Source organism: Melanerpes formicivorus, unplaced genomic scaffold (assembly GCF_026170545.1).
Source record: "Melanerpes formicivorus ecotype bairdi unplaced genomic scaffold, bMelFor1.0.p_v2 SCAF_2, whole genome shotgun sequence".
NCBI classification, from domain to species: Eukaryota; Metazoa; Chordata; class Aves; order Piciformes; family Picidae; genus Melanerpes; species Melanerpes formicivorus.
In genome coordinates, this window is record NW_027142354.1 from 52,591,284 (window position 1) to 52,611,401 (window position 20,118).

Genomic DNA, 20,118 nt, shown 5'->3' on the forward strand with positions numbered 1-20,118 from the left:
AAAGTCCATTTAATCCACCACAGCATGACCCTTATTCCTGCCTTGTTTGTGACCCCAGCACTGCCAGAAAAGTGCTTTCTCTCAAAATGCTGATTACTCCTGCCCAGCTGCAGCACCTGCACTCACCCAGCTGAAATTGCATTTTCAGGCTGTTTATCCAATTTCTCAAGATTATTGTGAATTACTGCCCTAATAGGCTTGGGTTTGGAGCCCTCCCATCTCCAGCCACATTTCATCAGCAGAGCTAAAAAGCAGAGTCCTAGTTATACCACCTGGGCTGCCTGCAGCTCTGCTGGCGACACCAGGACCCCTGCGGACATCTGTGCTGCTCTGACAGCACCCAAGAGCTGATGATTCTTGGTGGTGGTAGGAATGGTGCTGCAAAACACCAGCCAGGAGGGAGCAGAAAGTAGCAACCTAAGGGTTAGGCATACAAATGCATGAATACAAAGTCATCGCTTTTGAAGCTCAAAATAAGTATGTACCACCCTTTAAAGGAAAGCAGCTCTAAAAAAAGAAAGCTCACAGTGTGAGCTCATACCTCACAGCAAAGCAACATAGGAGATCACCTCTGGGGTAAGGCAGGGCAAATCGCCCTCTTCCTCTTCCTTATAGCTGCAAGTTTGTAACCAGAAGATCTGAAACCTGATCTCCAGCTAACGCTGAAGGTCACAGCAGACCACAGCGAGTACCAGTTACACAGGCAGTGAGTGCCTGGAATAATTTGTGCTATTATCAGCGACACTACAGCCTGCGGACATAAGCCCTTTCCCTCCTCCTCACTAGCACAACCTGGCCAAGCAGTGCTCGGGGGCCCAGGCTGCCCCCACCAGCAGGTTTTCATTAGGAAAGATTGGCGAGGGACCCATAGGTTTGCAGTGGTTACAGAATCACAGAACATGTTCGGTTGGAAGAGATCTCCAAGATCATCCAGTCCAACCTTCAACCCAGCACTGGTGGCTCCCACACCACAGCTTGTTCTCAGACAGATTAAGGCTGCTGCTAGTTGACGCACTAGTAAAACAAAAAAAACAACAACAAAATCCTAAACCAACAAAAAAACCAATCCAAACCAAAGCAAAAAACCTCACTACACAAAAAAAAAAACCCACAACGACTTTAAGAGCAAACCTTTGCAGCACTCAAAAACCCAAGAAGAGCTTAAAAGCTTAAATACTAGAAGAGCACCCGAGCAGCCATTGGAGCCAGCTCCAGCAAGACGGGGCTGCCAGCACACATCCCCCACCACCGACAGCACTAGAGAAAGAGGAAACCCTAAACCTCCACAGCAGCCATGACCGCAGAGGCTGAGCACGGCACTGGAGCTTGCACCATCTGCCCTGCAACATAAGGATTGACCAATACTGGATATGCAGGTGCTTGGAAGACTTTATTGAGGGCAGGCTCACAAAGCGGCAGGCTGCAAAGAGTAAGGTCCCCACGGCACCGGACTGCTTTTGACAGCAGAGCAGGACGCCTAACGCACCCGCAGCCAAACGAGCCCCCCCAGGAACAGAAGAACACGGCCCAATGGCCTTATAAAGAGCCTCTCGAGCCCACCCCCCCCGAAGAACGACCATATCGCGACCCACTCTACAGCAGAGTGGCAGCTTTACACCCAATCAAATGCCGGAGAAGGAGGGTCTCTCCCTGTGGTGGGCGCGGTTGACGCTCCCCCAACCCGTTCCCGGAGCGGCGACTGCGCTCTCTGAGTGACACCTCATTCTCCAATCAGCACCTGCCCCCTCTTCCCGACAGGGCTTCGCCAATGGCACCCCAATGACGCGCGCTTCTCTATCCCCTCCCCGCCCTCCCACACCTCCTCCCGCCGTGAGGGCAGCGCCGCCACGGAGGGGGAGAGGCTTCGCTGGGAGGCTGGGCCAATGAGAGCACGGCGCGGGAGGAGCGTGGCCAGGCATTGGCGGGCTGCACGCGGGTGGGCGGGGCGCGGCACGGCGGCATCGGCGGCGGGGGGAGGCAGCGGCGGGACGCGGGCCGAGTGGAGGGGAGCGGCGCGAAGCCGGGCGGGAGGCGGCGGCGCCCCCCGGGCTCATGGAGCTGGAGAACATCGTCGCCAACACCGTACTCCTCAAAGCCCGCGAAGGTGAGCGGCGACGGCGCCTCCGGGCGGACACCACTGCTCGGAGCAGAGAGGGGAGGCGACAGGCCCGGGGCGGTGGTGGGGCAGGCGGGCCCGGGGCAGCCCGGCTCCGGAGCAAGCCCAGTGGCCGGAAGGTGCCGGCCAGTCGCTGGCTTGACCTGTGAGGCTGCTGGGTCTCTTCCTAGAGCGGTGTCCGCTTCCCGGGGTTGCGGCTGGGCCGGCTGCAGGCTTTGGCAGCCCTTTTCCCCGGGACCCGGCTCTGGGCCGCTCCTCCTGGGTGGTCGGGGCCATGGCTCGGGGAAGGTAATGGTGCAGGTTGGGCACAGGCGTTAAATGAAACCCTGGCGCTGGGCACTGCCCCGGGAGCTGGGGACTGCTCGCTGGTCCGTGCAGCCTTTGCTCCGGGGCTTTTGAGCCCTCCCGGGGTGGCCTTTCTGTCTCTCCTATGGAAACCACCGCCAGCCTCCCGCCGGTGCAGGCATCTGCCAGCCTTGCCCTTTCCAGAGACTGCTCACACGCCTCAGGTCGAGGGGAAATGGCAGCTGGAGAAGAAAGTTGACTTCAGGCTTGTGAGCTGCTGCTTGCCACACAAGGGCCGGTACCGAAACTGCAGCGGTGAGCTCCACCCCTCCGCCACCTTCACTCCATATCGGCCTCTGGTCCGATCGGTGCCAGGAGCTTTGCTGTGGGGTCACAGCCTCCTGCTGCTCCAGGGTCAGGACTGAATCCCAGGGCCTGCGTGCAGGATGCAGCCAGCCAGCAGTGGGGCTGGCCCAAAGGTCTGGGGAGCTGTGCTGAGAGACACCTCGGTATGGTGTAAGGAGAGAGCTGGGAAGCCTGTCACACAGGAGCCTGGTGCTGTGCAGAGAGGATCAGATTCAGCCAGGCATCAGGGAGTTCATTAGATCACACAAAGTGGTGGGGAAGTACAGCTCCTCCTGGCCCATGTTGTGCAGCTGGCCAGAGCAAGTCACTCTGGAGCCTGAGGGGCCCATTGAAATCCAGTTAGAAGGCTCCAGAGATTAGATTTGTGGGAGCAGAGAGCAACAAAATTAAATTTACATGGGCAGAAATATTTTTGAGCTGCTGGAAAGTCAGGCTTAGTGTAGACACTTCAAGGTACAGTGACCATGGTAGGCCATGACATTATGGTTCATAATAGCAAGGTTTGTATCAAAACCAAATCCAGACAAAACCAGTGGTGTTTGTGACCTCTAGACATGAGGCCCTGCTTTACACAGAGTGAGTGACCAGGAGGCTGCCTTCTGTTATGCCTACAGCAGAGTGGAGTTTTGTTGCTGATGCAGAACAAGGATGGCTGCTGCAGTGCTTCCCAGCACTCCTCCAGTGCCTCACCACTGGCAAGCTGGTTACAGACAGATATGATGCACTGGCACACTCATGCTGGACAGTTTCTGGCCTGCAAGAGCCACAGGTGGTTGTGCTGTCCATCTATGGCTCTCCCACCCATGGCTGGGTGGCCACAGTGGGTGCTGGGGTGAGCTCTGGTAGCCTGTGTGACAGGACAGAGCCACTTTGCTGGCTAGGTTTGGCAGCACCCCATGCTTTGTCCTAGCTCAGTTTTTTTTTGGGAGCCTCCTGGTCTGCTATGGGAGTGCAGGGCTGAGATCAGCCTGGGCATGCTGGGGTAGCTGCTGACAGCCATCTTCAGCTGCTGCTGTAAGATGACCATGTCTGGTATTTGTTTCAAACTCTCTTAGGAGGTGTTGGCTCAGGGAAGGTGAGGGATCCATTCTCTGTTGTCCTCCTTGCCTGTTTGCCTCTGGGAGAGGGACAAGAAACCAGCTTTGAGCTGCCACCAAGGCCTGAAGTTCCCATATGCTGAGGTGGGAGTGGGGGTGTCCAATCCTTTGCTCCATGCCCCAAATAGGGGTACAGAGAGATTGGTGTGCAGGAGACAGGTTCTGTGCTGGGCTGTTTGCTGCAGTGCTGTGAGGGTGGGGGAGAACTGTGAAGGGCACTGGAGCCTCCTTTCAAAGCAAATAACTCAAGGAAATGCAAGCTGTGGTCCTCATCCTCTGGGTGCTGCGTGGCACAGCTCTGCCTTTGCTTGAATGCCCTTTGGGTGAAGATAGCTCATCCTTCCATGCCCTCACTTACCTGCCCCTGTCCATTTCATTGCCACCAGCCATGGCTGACAAGAAGGTGTCTGTGCTGCTGGTTTCTTCCACCCCTGCTTACCCTTGAGTCACTTCCTTCCTGAGTTTGTACAATCATGCAGCCCAGCTGCTGGTGCGGGGCAGATGTAGTGCAGTGACCCAGGGTGTGCCAGGGACTCAGACCTGGGTTTAGCCCCTGGGTGATGGTCCCATCCCACCTGCTTGTCCAGCCAAGGCCTCCTGCAGTGTGGGAAGCTGGATGCCCAGGAGCTGTGTCTAGGATTGGGGGCCGCATTGCATCCCTAGTGGAGGAAAGTGTTATGAAAGTGTTTCTCAAGAGCTGATAAATTATATTCACCCACCCTGATTTCAGAAAGCTGTGCCTTTGGCCCAACTTTTCAACTCTTTCCTAAGGGAGGTAGAAGATTTTGTGTGTGTTGGCACTGGGCAAGGGAAGGCAGTCCCTGGAGGTTGGCTGACCCCAGCACTCAGGCATCTGAGTATTTCGGTATTTAGTGCTTGCTGTGATGTAAATTTTTTGGTCTATTTAGATACTTTCCCAGCCTGTCTTACAGTGCTGGGCATTTACTCCAGCAACTGAAGCTGGAATGCTATCAAGTTTGGGGATCTTGTTTTGCTGATGCAGGCTTATCTCTAGAGAAAGGTGGGAGTGTCACCACTTCACAGGTGGGAAATTAAAGCGATGAGCCCTGGGCAATGCAATGAGTTGTCTGTGAAGCTGGGATTTGAGCAGGAATTCCTGTCTCCCAGCTTCATGTCCTCCCTCTGAGAGCCCCTCCCTGAAGTAAGCAATCAGTCTGGAATGAGTAGGTGGCATGAACATCATTACTACAGCAGGAAGAGCTTCACACAGAAGGACTGGCCTGAAGAGGTGATTAGTTATGCAGAGGTCCCGAGGACAAGCTCGGGAGCCAAGAACTCTTGCGCAGGCAGAGTAACCTGTGGCTTTAGGCACTCCTGCCTTGATTCTTCCACCTTAAATACAACTTAACCAAGATGTCCAAGTGGAAGGTTGTCATCTTCTTGTTTGGGACTTTGTTCAGCAGCTGGAGTGGTCTGTCTGCTTCCTCTGCCAATCAGAGGCTCTAACACTTGTTCCACCAGCCATGAGATGGTGGTACCACTTTGGTCTCATTTTCCTTGCCTGGACTTGCTTGAGTAAATGGTCAGAGGGTGTCTCCTCTCTCAGCTCCTGGCAAGTGTAGGCTGCAGTGTGATGTCCTCACTTCATAACTCATGGTACCAGTGTTGTGTGGTCTGCAGGTGGTGGTGGAAACCGAAAAGGCAAGAGTAAGAAATGGCGCCAGATGCTTCAGTTCCCCCACATCAGCCTCTGTGAGGATCTTCGACAAACCCTTGGTAAGATGTGGCACCTAGCAGGAGCTGAGTGGGGCCAGTGGGTGAGCATGTGTGGGGCTTGTGCACCCAGAACAGTCATGTGAGGGTCAGGGATGTGTAATGGGGCATGTGCCAGCCAAAGTCCATCCAGGATCACCTGGAGCTTGGGATGCAGGGAAGAAATGCTGGGCAGGTAAGGCACAGCTGTGTGACACTCTCACCAGGTAATGCCTGTTGATGTACCCACACACCTTCTAGACTAGGATGAGCTTCAGTAGAGATAGCCACCCTTCTCTGTGCAAACAGACCTGCTCAGTGCTGCAGTTTTGGAGCATTGCTCTGGGGTGCCCTTGCATAAATAATATTCTCTGGGATTCAGCCCTGCTCTGCAGACCTTGGCTTCTTCTAACACTAATGCAGCAGCTTTTCCTGAGCAAAACTGGGTTCCTGCTGTGTGGCTCAGATGAGAGTTGTACAGCTGGGCAGGGCTTGGCCTGTCATTTTAATACTGTACTTTGTACTCTTCATGGCTTGAAGGTTGTTTGTGCAGCAGGCTTGGTCCTGAGATCATCTATGACTACCTGAAGGGAGGTTGTAGTGAGGTGGGTGTCGGTCTCTTTTCCTAAGTAACAAATGATAGGACAAAAGGATATCGCCTGCAGTTGTGCCAGGGAAGGTTTAGATTGGACTCCAGGAAAAAATTCTTGGCTAAAGGGGTTGTTAAGCACTGGAACAAGCTGCCCAAGGTGAAAGTGGTGGAGTCACCACCCCTGGAGGTATTTTAAAGACACGTAAATGTGGTGCTGAGGGACAGGGTTTAGTGGTGGACTCAGCAGTGTTTGGTTCACAGTTGGACTTGATAACCTTAAAGGTCTTTTCCAAAATAAACAACCCTGTGAGTCTATGATTTTATCATGTGAGATTGTTTTGGGACATGAAGGGTGGGAATGCTTTGCTTCCTGGGAAGGGAAAAGCTAGTTTAAGTTGTCCTTCTGGATTCAGCTGCAGGCTGGAGAGTGGCACAGCGCTGGCCTTGTTTCTGAGCAGGTGTCGCTGGGCTGAGTGGTTTTGGGAGATTTCTGCTGCTCCAGTCCCCAGTTCCACCCTGCCCAGGTTTTCCAGTTCCCAGCCTCCAAAGGGAGGATGGTCTCCCTTTGAAGACACACGAGACTGTAGCACTTGGAATAACTCAACCTTCATTATCCACACTGTAACCTCCAAGTGCACAGCAGCCCGGTTCTGCTGCGGTGCCCACTGTGCACCGCCTCCCAGGGCCTGCTTCACAGCTGAGTGTAGTCACTCGGGGACTCTACTTTTGATTTTGCTGCAGGCTGTCTCTCTGGAGCAAGTTCTAAGCACTGCACCCAGCTCTGGCCTGGGCTCTCCTTGCAGCTCCCATCTTGGCCATCCCAGCTGCTTCTCTTGAGAGTTTTCCCTCAGCTGATGTCTGTAATCTGCCTGCAGCTGCCCTTCCTGTGGGTGGTCTGTCTTTGCAGTCCCACTGCAAAGCTGTGAAGCTTTAGGAGGTAAATCCCTCCCAGTGGCTTGCTGTCACCGGCCTTATCCCCAGTTCTCCTGGGGAAGGCATGTGCAAAGTGCTTCTGACTCAGGTGGAAGCCACCTCTCTTGGTTTCTCTGTGGAAGATATGCCCCCGTTCCTTGGGCTTGGGTCACTCTTTGGCTGCAGTGGTTTGTTTTCCTTTCACAGCCTGCTAGAAAAACATTTATTTCCCATTCCAAAGGCTTGGCAGGCCCGTGAGTGTGGTGGGCTGGTTGCCCACTGCAGAATTAAGCTCTTTGTATGCCCTGGCTATTGGGAGCAACCTTGTGTGAGCCAGGGCAGTGGTGAGGGCAGCCGGAACCTTCTGATCTTGCTGGCAGCAAACTCTTGTCTTCCCCAGCTGAAGGGAACTCCTTCCCCTGCAGACACAAGGAAACCGGCCAGGCAGCCTCCTCCCCCACCACAGCCGGGCTCTGCACTCTCCTGCACCCTCAGGAAGCCACAGTTTCCTCGGGAGAAACTGCTGCATGGGGAGGGGAAGGTTGGCAGTACCCAGCACCAAGGAGTGCTCAAGGTCCCTGGCGTGCTGGCGGACGGCTGTACGTCTGCACCCCAGGCAGCCCTCGGTGCCAGTGGCTGGAGCAGAAATGAGTTCTGGCCCATGATCAGACAATATCTGAGTGAAAGGGGAGGGAAAAAAGCAAAACCCTGGAAGTGCCCTGCATAGTCATAAGGGGTTTGTGCCTGGCCTCTCAGAGTTCAGAGAGGGGTAGGAGAAATCAGCAGGCAAGCTGAGCTCTGGAGGGCTGTAGGATTTGATGTGCAGTGAGTGTCTGGCACATGGAGTTGGGGAGAACTAATTACTATGTGCAGCATTAACAGGACATCTGTGGAAATGGTGCTTGCCATTATGATGCTGCTGCTTCCAGCCAGGCCTTTGGGAATATGAGTGGTTTGTAAGAGTCATCAGAGCAACTCTTGGCCTGGAAGATCTGCCTGGAAATAAGCTTGATGTGTTCCTTGTGTGTTTGGAGTAGTCACTCAATCTCAGTGGAGAGAGAATTGAGGAGAAAGCCTCTAGGCAAGCAGGAGACACAAAGGTCCCTTGCTAGAAACAAGAGGGGCAGGCTGTGCAGAGTCTTTCAGGGAAGATCTTCTGTAGGGGAACATAAAAGCTCAGTCATGCCTCTTGTCCCCATTGGGTCAATGTCATTGTCCTGGAAGTCTCGGAGCAGTGGGACTGTGAGCTAGCTGACAAATCACAAGCCTCTCCACTCCTGCCTGTGGGCTGGGCAGTGGGCTGTGGCTGCTGCTTTGAGGGCTGGCAGTGAGTGTCCTTCTCCACTTCTGCAGAGCGGGACTACTACAGCCTGTGTGAGAAGCAGCCCATTGGGCACATGCTCTTCCGGCAGTTCTGCGAGACACGGCCTGAGCTGGCACGCTGCGTCAAGTTCCTGGATGCTGTGGTAAGAGCAAAGCCTCTTGGGCTCCACTGGGGGAGGCAGGGATGTTTTTGGCACCCTGAGCACAAAACTGGTTGGCCCTGGATGTTGCCAGGTACTTCTGGTCACGTAGGGTTTTCCTGAAAGAAAGGAAAAAGAAAAAGCAAGAATTGTAGTTTCTCCAAGATGGGGCTGGGCCTTTGCTCAGGGAGCTGTTTGCTGGGGATCTGGTTTTCCAGGAAAACAGAGGAAAGCTTGGGCAGAGGGTGTTGCAGCTCTGCAGCTGTTGCCCAGTAGCAAGGCTCTGTTCCTGGCTGAACCTGCTTCTCATGCTGTTTGCTCTCTGCAGGCAGGGTATGAAGTGGCTCCAGATGAGAAGCGGAAAGAATGTGGGCAGCACCTCATTGAAAAGTACTTGAAGCCAAATGTGAGTAAGAGGTTGTGCTTGCTGCCTGCAAAGGCAGAGCAGCTGGAAAGCTGACCTCTGTCATTACCCATGTCCCTGCCACAGCAAAAGTGCTGGGCAAGACAGAGAGGGCAGAGTACAGAGCCACCCACCACCTCACATGCAATTGTGCTGCTTTTCCCACTGGCTCTAAAGCAGATGGTCATCTATGTGCTATTCCTGTGGGCTTCTCCTTCCTAGGAGTACCCTTAGACTCTGTTCCCTGTGTCTGATTCCTCCATTTGTCCCCAGAGTGAGGACCATGTGCCTGAAGTTCCCTCACAGCTGGTGGATGCCTGTTGTGAGAGACTGGAGCAGGAACCTTCCAAGGAGCTCTTCAAGGAATCCACTAAGTAAGTTGGAAGGCTGGGGCCAGCCTTCAGGTTTTGCAGCAGCATGGGGTAAATGCTGCCACGAATTTGCCTTGTCCCACATGGTTCCTTCCTCCAGGAGAATGAGGGCTGGTGCTAAGGCTGGGGCCTGGGGAGTTTTGGGCTAGAGACTTGCAGCACAGCTACAGAAAAGCAAATGCAAGGAGCTGCTGTGGGCTCTGGGAGCCACTGCAGAAACCTCTGTCACTCCTCTCACTGTGCCAGGGATCTGAGTTGCCATGTGGGAAGACCCCATTTCAGCAAGCCTCAGCATCTGACTGTGCTGCTCCCAGTCTTGTGCTTGGATCTGCTAGGCACCCACAGAGCACACCTGACAGCTGGAGTCTTGATGCCAGCAGTCCTCTCCTAGGTTACGCTGGCTGTTGCTGCAGAGGTCTAAGGTCACTTCTCTTCCCATTGCAGAAGCAGTGGCTGAGGTCCTGGCTCTGGGTACAAAGCAGAAGCTGTTAGGCAAAGCAGGCTTACAGCCTCCACCCCTCCCTGAACAGTAGCTGGAGCGAGTTGCTTCATCGGGCACAGGGCTGTGGCAATGGGTTTGCTGCAGCCTTCTGGGGAGCGTTAGCTCGGTGTGTGGTAACTGCTCTCACTGTCTGAATGCAGAGCCTCTGGGCTGGGCCCTGCCTGCTCTTGGCAAGCTCTGAAAGGGGAAGAGCCCATCCGCTCCTCCTTGATGCATGTCTCTAGTCTAGACACTGTGTCTAAGGCTCTCTACTCTGTTGGGCACTGGGTCTCCAAGGCAGTTAGCTCTCTCGAGCCAGATCCCCTGTGGCCTTTTGTGCTGGATACTCATTGGAAGCTGAACAGCTCAGTGCCTGGTGCTGAACATTGCTAGCAGCTCTCAGCAGCCGATCGCAGCCTTGAGCATGCACTTGCCCCTGTGAGGAGAGGGACAGTTGCACAGGGTGCTGTTGTGCCCCTCTGTCCCACAGCCTGGGCTGGTGCTGAGAAGCAGCAGTTAGCAGTGGTTGCAGGGTGCTGTGCTCCTCACAGCAGTACCTCCAATGCACCTTCCTTTTGCTTCAGGGTTAGCATGGGGGGTTAGCAGGGGTTAGCGTGGGGGGAGGTTTTCTGGGCCAGGCCTTTGTGGATGATTCAGCACCAGGCCAGGTGAAGGGATGCCTCTCAGGGCTGCTCACCTCCTCTTTCCTTGGACCACCAGCTTCTTCCACAGCTATCCCCAGCTCTGAGGATCCTGCTGGCTCTGCTCTCTCCTAGGCTTATCCACGACTACCTGAGTGTGGCTCCCTTTGCTGACTACCTCGACAGCTTGTACTTCAACCGCTTCCTGCAGTGGAAGTGGCTGGAACGGTAATGCTCCCTGGCACCCTGGGGAGACCTGCGCCTTGCTCACATGGGGGATGCCTGAGGAGTCCCTCAGGCTCCTTCCCGTGCTGGGCCCTGGCCTTTGTCTGCTCATGTTCTCCTTAAAGACCCTTTATTAGCACATCAGCAGCCCCAGCCTCACTTGCTTTACAGGGAAACAGGGTCTGCTTGAGCCTGGGACTTAGGGGTGAGCCACAACCTCAGGCCAGGGCGTGGGGGTGGTGTGGATTTCAGCACCTGCTCTCTCCCTGCTCCCATCTCACTCCAGTTTCCTTCCCCTCACAGGCAGCCAGTGACCAAAAACACTTTCCGCCAGTATCGTGTGCTCGGCAAGGGCGGTTTTGGGGAGGTGAGTGACCATCTCTGTGCTCAGGGCACCAGGCAGTCACCGCTGCCTGCTGCCAGATGCAGACCTGGGTGGGCTGTCAGGGTGCCACAAGCTGCTCCAGCACCTGGAGGCAAGTGCTGGTGACTGGGGAGCAATGGGGAGAGTCCCCCACAGCGCTGTGCTCTGGGCCATGTGTCAGTTCCCTGTCAGTTCCCATCTGAGGGGCAGGATTTCCCCTCTTGCCAGGCACTGAAGGTGTGGGAAGTGTTGCACAGGGTAGGTAGCAGTGCCCTGTGGTGCGTCCTGCTGCCTGGGCAGAGAGCCAGGTCTGTTCCCCAGGTCTTGGCCAGAGAAACTGCACTCCTGAAAACTGTCGCTGTCAGGCTTCCTTCTGTTTCTGGAGCAGCCTTCTGTCTGCTCAGGCACCAGCCATGGTGCTGCTATAGGTGGCAGGGGCTTCACAGGCCTCTGCTGCTTATCTGTGACATCTGGAGATATCACTGCTCCTTGTGTCCTTGGTTTGACAACAGGCTTCTCACTGACCTCAGAGTGAGATGGCACAAGGACATCTCTATCTTACCATGTCTGAGAGCAGAACCTAGACCCCCACTGTGCTGGGTTGAAGTTTCCCCCCAACATTAACTTTGCCAGAGCAACTCAGTTAGAAGCAAATGAAGCTGTATTTACCAGCAAAATTACACCTCACAATGGAATGCAAGGAATATGTACAAATATACAGTATTTACAGGTATTTGCAAATACTGAACAGCACAAGGACCCCCCCTGGCCAAGGACCTGGGGAAGCCACTAGCTCCTCCCTCCTTGCCTCCCTCTTGCCCCACTGTACAAAATAGAATAGAATAGAGTAGAATAGACCAGACCAGGTTGGAAGAGACCTTCAAGATCATCATGTCCAACCTATCATCCAACACCACCTAATCAACCAAACCATGCAACCAAGCACCCTGTCAAGTCTCCTCCTGAACACCTCCAGTGATGGCGACTCCACCACCTCCCCGGGCAGTCCATCCCAATGGGCAATCACTCTCTCTGTGTAAAACTTCCTCCTGACCTCCAGCCTGAACTTCCCCTGGCACAGCCTGAGACTGTGTCTTCTTGTTCTGGTACTGGCTGCCTGGGAGAAGAGACCAACCTCTGCCTGTTTACAACCCCTGTTCAGGTAGTTGTAGAGAGCAATAAGGTCACCCCTGAGTCTCCTCTTCTCCAGGCTAAGCAACCCCAGCTCCCTCAGCCTCTCCTCATAGGGCTTGTGTTCCAAGCCCCTCACCAACTTTGTTGCCCTTCTCTGGACAGGCTCCAGCAAGTCAACCTCCTTCCTAAACTGAGGGGCGCAGAACTGGACACAGTACTTGAGGTGTGGCCTGACCAGTGCTGTGTACAGGGGCAGAATGACCTCCCTGCTCCTGATGGCCACACTGTTCTTGATGCAGGCCAGGACGCCATTGGCCCTCCTGGCCGCCTGGGCACACTGCAGGCTCATGTTCAGCCTACCATCAACCAGCACCCCCAGGTCCCTCTCTGCCTGGCTGCTCTCCAGCCACTCTGACCTCAGTCTGTAGCTCTGCATGGGGTTGTTGTGGCCAATGTGCAGAGCCTGGCACTTGGATGTGTTCAATCTCATGCCCTTGGACTCTGCCCATCTGCCCAGCCTGTCGAGGTCTCTCTGCAGAGCCTCTCTACCCTTCAGCAGATCAACTCCTGCCCCCAGCTTGGTGTCATCAGCAAATTTACATTTGATCAACTCAATGCCCTCATCCAGATCATCAATAAAGATGTTAAAGAGGATGGGGCCCAGCACTGATCCCTGGGGGACTCCACTGGTGACTGGCTGCCAGCTGGCTGTGGCACCATTCACCACCACTCTCTGGGCTCAGCCTCCAGCCAGTTCCTAACCCATCGCAGTGTGCTCCCGTCCAAGCCATGGGCTGACAGCTTGGCCAGGAGTTTGCTATGGGGGACAGTGTCAAAGGCCTTGCTGAGGTCCAGGTAGACTACATCCACAGGCCTCCCCACATCCACCAGGCGGGTCACCTCATCATAGAAGGAGACCAGGCTGGCCAGGCAGGACAAAAAGGGACAAGAGAAAGGAGCAGAGAAGTTAGACTTAGCCAAGGCCAGCCAAAAGCACATTATCTCTCCTAGGTGAAGCAAAATCAGCCAGAGATCAGAGGAAAAAGGGAGGAATTGTTATGGTACAACTCATCTCATTCTAGATATTTACCCAATGAATTTGTTTAGAGTAATCTTTTTGGTTTCCTTTTTGCACCCAATAGTGATGGATTTATATTTTTTTCTACTTTTCTGCTCGAAGTCTGTAACTGAATTTTGAAGGCATAGCCTAAAGCCACCACACCCACCCTGGAAACAGCAGTGGGAGGGTACTGAGCCTTGTCCCCTCTTCCAGGTTTGTGCCTGCCAAGTGCGTGCCACGGGGAAGATGTATGCCTGCAAGAAGCTGGAGAAGAAGAGGGTCAAAAAGCGGAAGGGAGAGGCCATGGCCCTGAACGAGAAGCAGATCCTGGAAAAAGTGAACAGTAGGTTTGTAGTAAGTACATAGGAATTGCTCTCACTTTGCTGCAGTTGATTCTTCCTCCAACCAGCTGGCCTGGCACCTGTATGCTCCTCACCCGTTGTGGAGAGACAGGAGGAGGTCCCGCCCATTGGGGTAGAATCCTGGTGGCTGCAAATCTCCCCCAAAGCTGGAGTCAGGCAGGACCTCCTGCTGCCTCACAAGATGACCTAAGTGTCCCCAAAGTCAGACCCAAACACCCATCTGGTCTCACAGGCACCATATTATAACCTCCGGGGCAGAAGAAAGCAGTGAGAACTGTCTCTCCAGACGGCCATGTAGGCAGAAGCCTAGCCCTGAGCTGTGATAAGGGGCTCTCTCGCTGGCCACACGGAGATGTGGACAGACTCAAGCCTCCCTTTGTTGGCGATTCATCTCATGCCACCCTGGGGTTGCTGTTGGATGCTGTTTGTCCTTGGAGGGGAGCAGTTGTGATGCCCAGAAATAGAGTCCTCCCTGCCTGAGGAAAGCTGGGGGCGTGCTGGGACTGCTGGTCACTTCCATGTCCTCCCTGGGTTTGCACAGCTTCCCTTCTATCTCCTCTGCTGGCAAGGGCCCAGTTCTGCTGCCCGTGGGTGGCTGCTTGGATGATGGTGCCCATCAGAGTGTGTGCACCTCCCTTTTCCAAGCTGTGTCTTCTAACAACCTTTCTGCCCTGAATTGCAGGTGAGCTTAGCCTATGCATATGAAACTAAAGATGCTCTCTGCCTAGTGCTGACCCTCATGAATGGAGGGGACCTCAAGTTCCATATCTACCACATGGGAGAGGCTGGCTTTGAGGAGCCCCGGGCAGCATTTTATGCTGCTGAGATCTGCTGTGGCCTCGAGGACTTGCACCAGGAGAGGATAGTGTACAGGTGCGCACCACCTGCTCCCTGCGGGGAAGCCTTCTATGGGCTGCAGAAGCAAAAGGGTTCTGACTGTTCTTACCAGGCCACCTGGCTCTGCCTGCTCAGGAAAATAAGCTCAGGCTTGAAAGCAGCACAGAGCTGGGTGAGAGGGGATCAGGAACAGAAAGCCAATCTCGTGGGAGAGACCAGAGAGCTTAGCTTGGCTTCCTCGTGCGGGTAAATGATCATGGCCAAGAACAGGATGTGATCATGCTGTGAATGCCTCGGGGCAGGCACTTGGGTGCTTAACTTCCCAGGCACTACTGACACCAGAACAAAGGAGGGTAGGCTGCCCCGATAGCTCCAGACAGAGCTGGGCAGGAGAGAGAACACTGTATGACTGTGTGATGGGGTTGGGGATAGCATAGCTAATCAGGGGCTGGAAAGTCCCTCCTAGTGATGCCCTGGGACAGAGTAAGCAGGAGATTGCTCTCCTCCATCTCTCTTACACGGCCTGCCCCATAGTGAGCTCTGCACCTGCAAAGAGGGAATCAGCCACAGGCTCACTGCTTCCTTGCTGAGGGCTGAAAATTTGTCATAACCTGCTTCTCTGCCTGGGAGAGAAATGCTTGCAGGGCTGACTCCAGGGCAGGGAGCAAAGGGAAGGTTATCTGTGTGCCTGAGGCATCCTTCTGCTGTTTATCTGTGAGTTCTTGAGATGTTCTTGTGTCCTTTGCTTTGACAACAGGCTTCTTGTTAATCAAGTCCCTTCCTTCCTAGGGACCTGAAGCCAGAGAACATATTGCTGGACGACCACGGTGAGTGCAGGCCAACAAAAGCCCTGGGCCTGGGTCTTTCTCTATTCCTGTGCTTGAAAGAGGGCTGCTCTGTGATCTTGGCAGCTTCAGATGTTGTCCCCTGATCTTGTCTCCTCCTCTGTGCAGGTCACATCCGTATCTCAGACCTGGGGCTAGCTGTGCATGTGCCAGAGGGCCAAACAATCAAGGGCCGGGTGGGGACAGTTGGCTACATGGGTAAGTGGCCCTGGTTTAATCAGAAAGCGGTCTCTGACTGCGCGTGTGCCCTCCCTGCACTCACACCTCCCTCACCCTTGCTGCCATGTAGCTCCAGAGGTGGTGAAGAACGAGCGTTACACCTTCAGCCCAGACTGGTGGGCTCTGGGCTGCCTGGTGTATGAGATGATCGAGGGGCAGTCGCCCTTCCAGCAGCGCAAGAAGAAGATCAAGCGGGAGGAGGTGGAGCGGTTGGTGAAGGAAGTGCAGGAGGAGTACTCGGAGAAGTTCTCGCCCTGTGCCCGCTCCCTCTGCACCATGGTATGAGTGTGTGTCCTTGTCCCTTCACTCCCACCGCTCCTTTGCACACAGCAGGAGAATATCAGGCCTGGTCCTTGTAGAGGTGCTGGTGGTAGCCAGGTTCTCTTGTTCTGGCTCTGATAAGACCACGCAAGAGGGTCTAAAGGGTCTTTATTCCCAGCTGCTTAGCAGGCCTGTGCTGTCCCTGGAGTCATACTGCGTGAGCCTGGCTGACCTCAGGGCTGCTCCTGCCTGAAGCACCCTCCAAGCTGGGGCACTCGTTTCCTTTGTGTTGCAGCTTCTGTGCAAAGACCCTCTGGAGCGCCTGGGGTGCCGAGGAGCTGGGGCCAAGGAAGTGAAGGAACACCCTCTCTTCAAGCACCTCAATTTCAGGAGGCTGGAAGCAGGCATGCTGGACCCCCCATTCAAGCCAGATGTAAGTGTCTGTCTGTACTTCCACCTCTTCAGTCATTGTTTCTGCCATGGGAAGCAGGAGCCCTGCAGGGGCTCACCTGAGGAGATGGCACCCATTCTCTTCCCTCATGTTTCTTGAGTCTGGCAAGGCTTGAGAGAAAAGGGCTCATGCAAGCTCTGGGCTGCTGGGAGAGAAGGATGGGCCTTGGCCAGAAGCCATGGCTGGTTGAAGTTGGGGCATCTTAATAGAGGCCTGGCATTAGAGCCATCTTTGTGCTGTTTAGCCCCAGGCCATCTACTGCAAGGATGTTCTGGACATTGAGCAGTTCTCCACAGTGAAAGGGGTGGAGCTGGAGCCCACAGACAATGACTTCTACCAGAAGTTTGCTACAGGAAGTGTGTCCATTCCTTGGCAGAATGAGGTGAGTTTGCAGGGCAGGTGTTTGCTCCCGTTTGTGCCCACCTCATAGTGGGCAGCATGCTGCAGGGTGTGTGCTGTCCCTAGCACTCTTGCACTGGGCTGGTCCCCTTTTGCTTTGTGTGGCAGTTGCTGCAGCCATCTTCTTCTTCCAGATGATTGAGACCGAGTGTTTTAAGGAGCTGAATGTCTTTAGCACAGATGGCACAGTGCCCCCAGACTTGGACTGGAAAGGGCAGCCTTCTCCACAGCCCAAAAAAGGCTTACTCCAGCGCTTATTCAGCAGACAGGTAAGAGTGCCCAGTGGTTTTTCCCCTGCAAGTTCTTCAGCAGCACCAAGCTCACTCCTGTCTGTGCCAGACAGATCTGGCAGGGAGATGACCATGACAGGGTAGCAGGCAAAGTCTCCCCCTGTGCTCAGTGGCCAGATCCCAGGGCTCTCAGGAGAATGCATACAAGGCTGCAGAGAGCCAGCCCTTACCTGGCTGGCACGCCTCATGCTGGTAGAGTTGAGGGGGCTGTTCTGATTGTAGTCACACAGGGAGAGGGATGTTGATGAAGGCACTGAAATAGCAAGTCTGCTCCTTTCCCATGAGAATACTACCATCCCTGAAGAAGACCTTGCTCTTGGAATGGGCTCATGGGCTCCCCAGAGCATTTCTGCCAGGCAGAGAGAGCAGTGCTTTCGAGGGATGAAGAGAACAGAAACATCTTGCAGCTGCTGCAGGCTTGCTTGCCTGCCTGTCTCCTCTGCCCAGAACAGTCTGCCTTCTTTCTAGGGCTGGCAAAGTTTGGGCTGCTGCCTCTCAACAGCTGTCTGCAGCTGTGGGACTCAAGCTTGGTTGGCTCTGGACCCACTCTCAGCCATCCGGTGCTGACTCCTGCTTCCCTGATGAGCTCTTAGTTGTGTATCCTTGTGCAGGGGGCTGCCCTAGCCAGAGCTACCTCTGGGCTGAAATGTCCAGCCCTTCTTGAGGCAGGGAGAACCTGCCTTAAGGCAGAGGATGGGCAGCTGCCTGTAGCAGGGGCTGAGCTGTGATTTGCCACATGTTTTCTCTTTCCAGAGGTGAGCAGTCTCTCCCCAGCTGCTCTGCTCAGGGAAATACCTGGTGGCCCGTGGACATGGCAAGATCTGGGAAAGAGGAGTGTTATCCTTCAGTGCCTATCCCCTTACCCCAGCAGAGCACAAAGCTGCTGCTTGTTCTAACTACCCCCTGAGCCACTAATCCTGCTTCCATGCTCTTGCTGCCTTTGTCAGGGAGGCCTTGCCCTCAGCTTGAGCCAAAGCTGCCCCTGTACCACTGCTGCTGGGAGCTGTGCTCCCAGGGGCTATGGGAAGTTTCCTTCACTCCTCTCTTTGGATGTCCAGGACACACCAAAGGGGTTGAGAAGCCATGAAGGGTTTGTCATTGCTCTGTGCTCAGACTCCATTCCAGCAAAAAGGGCTTCAGCTGCTTCTGCGACTGTCCGAGCCCTCAGCAGAGCAGATCATCTGTGCTGGCACTGAGCTGTCTCCCTGGCGGCTTTAGTCCACAGAGCCCATCTTCATCCCAGCTTCTGACCTAGTCAGCTGCGTGCTCACCAGTCTGCCTGCCAGGAGCTGAACCCCCCGATGCAGCTTGACTGTTCCTCTGCAGGCTTGGGGCCCCCTCCAGCCCCCTTGCCTCCATGCGGCTCTTCAGCATGCAGGCTGGGGGGGCCTAGCCTGGCCCTCTCTTGTCAGAGGGCAGCTGCAGGCTGGGTTGTGTGACCATGCTCACCCTCTGCTTGCTGTGCTCCTCTCTCCCTCCTCCCTCTCCTTGCCTTTCTGACTTCAGGACTGTTGTGGAAACTGCAGCGACAGCGAGGAAGAGCCCACCCGGCTGTAGAGCACAGCTTGTTCTCCAGCCCTTGGGACCCCCTTGCCTCTCCAGGTGCCCAGCAGAGCAGCCCGGCCTGTGAAGGACAAGGTGGCAGCGGCCCCACAAGGTGGATTTGTTTACAGCTCTACACGTCCATGTTTGAAGACTGTGAGGATGGCTCCAGGGCTGGTGGCAGCACACAGCTTGGGCCGAGGTGCCTCTGACTGCAGGCAGGCCCTTGTCCCCAGAGCAGACCTGGACACTTCTGAATTTGCCACTTGGAGTCATACTGCTGCAGTCCACCAGCTGTTGCTCCCCTCCTGAGCCTAGGGTGGGAGGGAGGGATTGCACCAGTGTGGGCTGAGGCCAGACTGGAGCAGCTCTGCTGACACATTCCATGGTGCCAAAGTGGCACTGCAGGTCTGGTGTATATTTATATGTTGGTCTGTACATATCACATGTCAGTTTTTAATCTATAGGTTGGGGCCTGCACTGCCCCCACCCTGTCACAGGCACAAATGTCCTCCTATGGGGAGAGTGACTGTCCCAGTTTTGTACCAGGGAGTCATGGGCAGAGGCCGCCTGTGCCTTCAGGTGCCTAAAGCATCTTTCCTGGACCCTTCTGGCCGTGCTGAGGAGTCCCTGGCTCCATTGGAGTCCTTTGCTCAGCCCTCAGGCACAGGAAACTGCTGTTCCAAAGCGTCTGCTATTGCATCCCGGCAGCAGGCCGTCACTGCCTTGTCTTCACTTCCCTGTCTGCCGGAGCCTGCTTCCTCCTGCCTTGTCTCACACATGCTGCCAGCTCTGGGGAGTCAGCCATGCCCCCCCCCCTCTCTAGACCAACAGCAGGTCGCCTGTGGCCCAGCAAGACACAGCTGCTCCCACAGCATCTGCTATAAGTTACCTGCTGCTGGGTCCAAAGGGTTGGTCTGATCCCCAGCGTGAAGCAGGGTGGCCCTAGTGCAATTCCACCAGCTCTGGGCCAGTCATCTATGTGTGCTGGGAGTGCTGCAGTCCCCAGGCCGTGATGTTGGAGGAGCAGACACATAAGAGACCCTGCTTTCAGAAGGCAAAGCTGTGGTAAACAGAGTGCCCCTTCCGAGGGTCACACTGTGAGCTGTGGCCCAAGAGTGAGCAGGGCTGGGACTAGGCTGCCATACTGGCTTTATGTGCATCCCCAAGGATCTTGGGGAGCCAGCACAGCTCTTGTGCCCAAGGGCAGGGCAAGAGTGAAGGGGCTGGAGCCTAGCATGTCCCTGTGGGGAGCAGTGTGGAGCTCATGCCACCTTCTTGTCCTGTCCCCTTTTGTGCACACTCGTGCCAGCTGTGTCTCTTCTCTCTGTGTGTGCACATGCGTGCAGCATGCTGCCTTGTGCTCATTCTGAGCCAGGCCCCCCGGGGGGGCTAAGGACCTACTTGGACCTGTGGTATCATTCGCTTGCCTTGCACTAAAGTTGGAGAGTATTTAAGTTTTTAACCTTTTGTTAAGTGTACAATTGGCTGTGCCTTGCATTGTCATTGTGTCAAGGGAGGCTCACACCAGGTCACACAGGGTTGGGGGCTGTAAGGAGGAGTGGAGCAGAGTGCCCCATTCCTGGCCTCCACGGGCTCTGTTGGTGCACCTGTCTTGAAAGGAAGCAATGGGGCTGAGCCCTGGGAATCTCAAGTGGCCTTCAGTGGCTTCTGGGGGGTTTGGGTTGG

General features: G+C 55.0%; 1 protein-coding gene across 3 annotated transcripts; it reads left to right on the forward strand.

The window, feature by feature from the left end:
* The first annotated feature begins 1,982 nt into the window (after nucleotides 1-1,982).
* On the forward strand, nucleotides 1,983-19,894 carry GRK6 (G protein-coupled receptor kinase 6). Of its 3 annotated transcripts, none has more exons than XM_068160701.1 (16): nucleotides 1,983-2,104; nucleotides 5,506-5,601; nucleotides 8,435-8,547; nucleotides 8,873-8,950; nucleotides 9,221-9,321; nucleotides 10,576-10,668; nucleotides 10,969-11,032; nucleotides 13,437-13,577; nucleotides 14,268-14,458; nucleotides 15,212-15,249; nucleotides 15,376-15,465; nucleotides 15,557-15,765; nucleotides 16,043-16,180; nucleotides 16,443-16,580; nucleotides 16,732-16,866; nucleotides 17,641-19,894. In XM_068160701.1, exons 1-16 carry the CDS (start codon nucleotides 2,053-2,055, stop codon nucleotides 17,644-17,646), a joined length of 1,683 nt encoding a protein of 560 aa, XP_068016802.1. In that variant the 5' UTR covers nucleotides 1,983-2,052; the 3' UTR covers nucleotides 17,647-19,894. The 3 variants fall into 3 exon arrangements, with proteins under 3 accessions (XP_068016802.1, XP_068016791.1, XP_068016812.1); XM_068160690.1 differs by having other exon boundaries at nucleotides 18,394-19,894; XM_068160711.1 differs by lacking the exon at nucleotides 1,983-2,104 and adding an exon at nucleotides 3,912-3,948 and having other exon boundaries at nucleotides 18,394-19,894.
* Nucleotides 19,895-20,118: the final 224 nt, after the last annotated feature.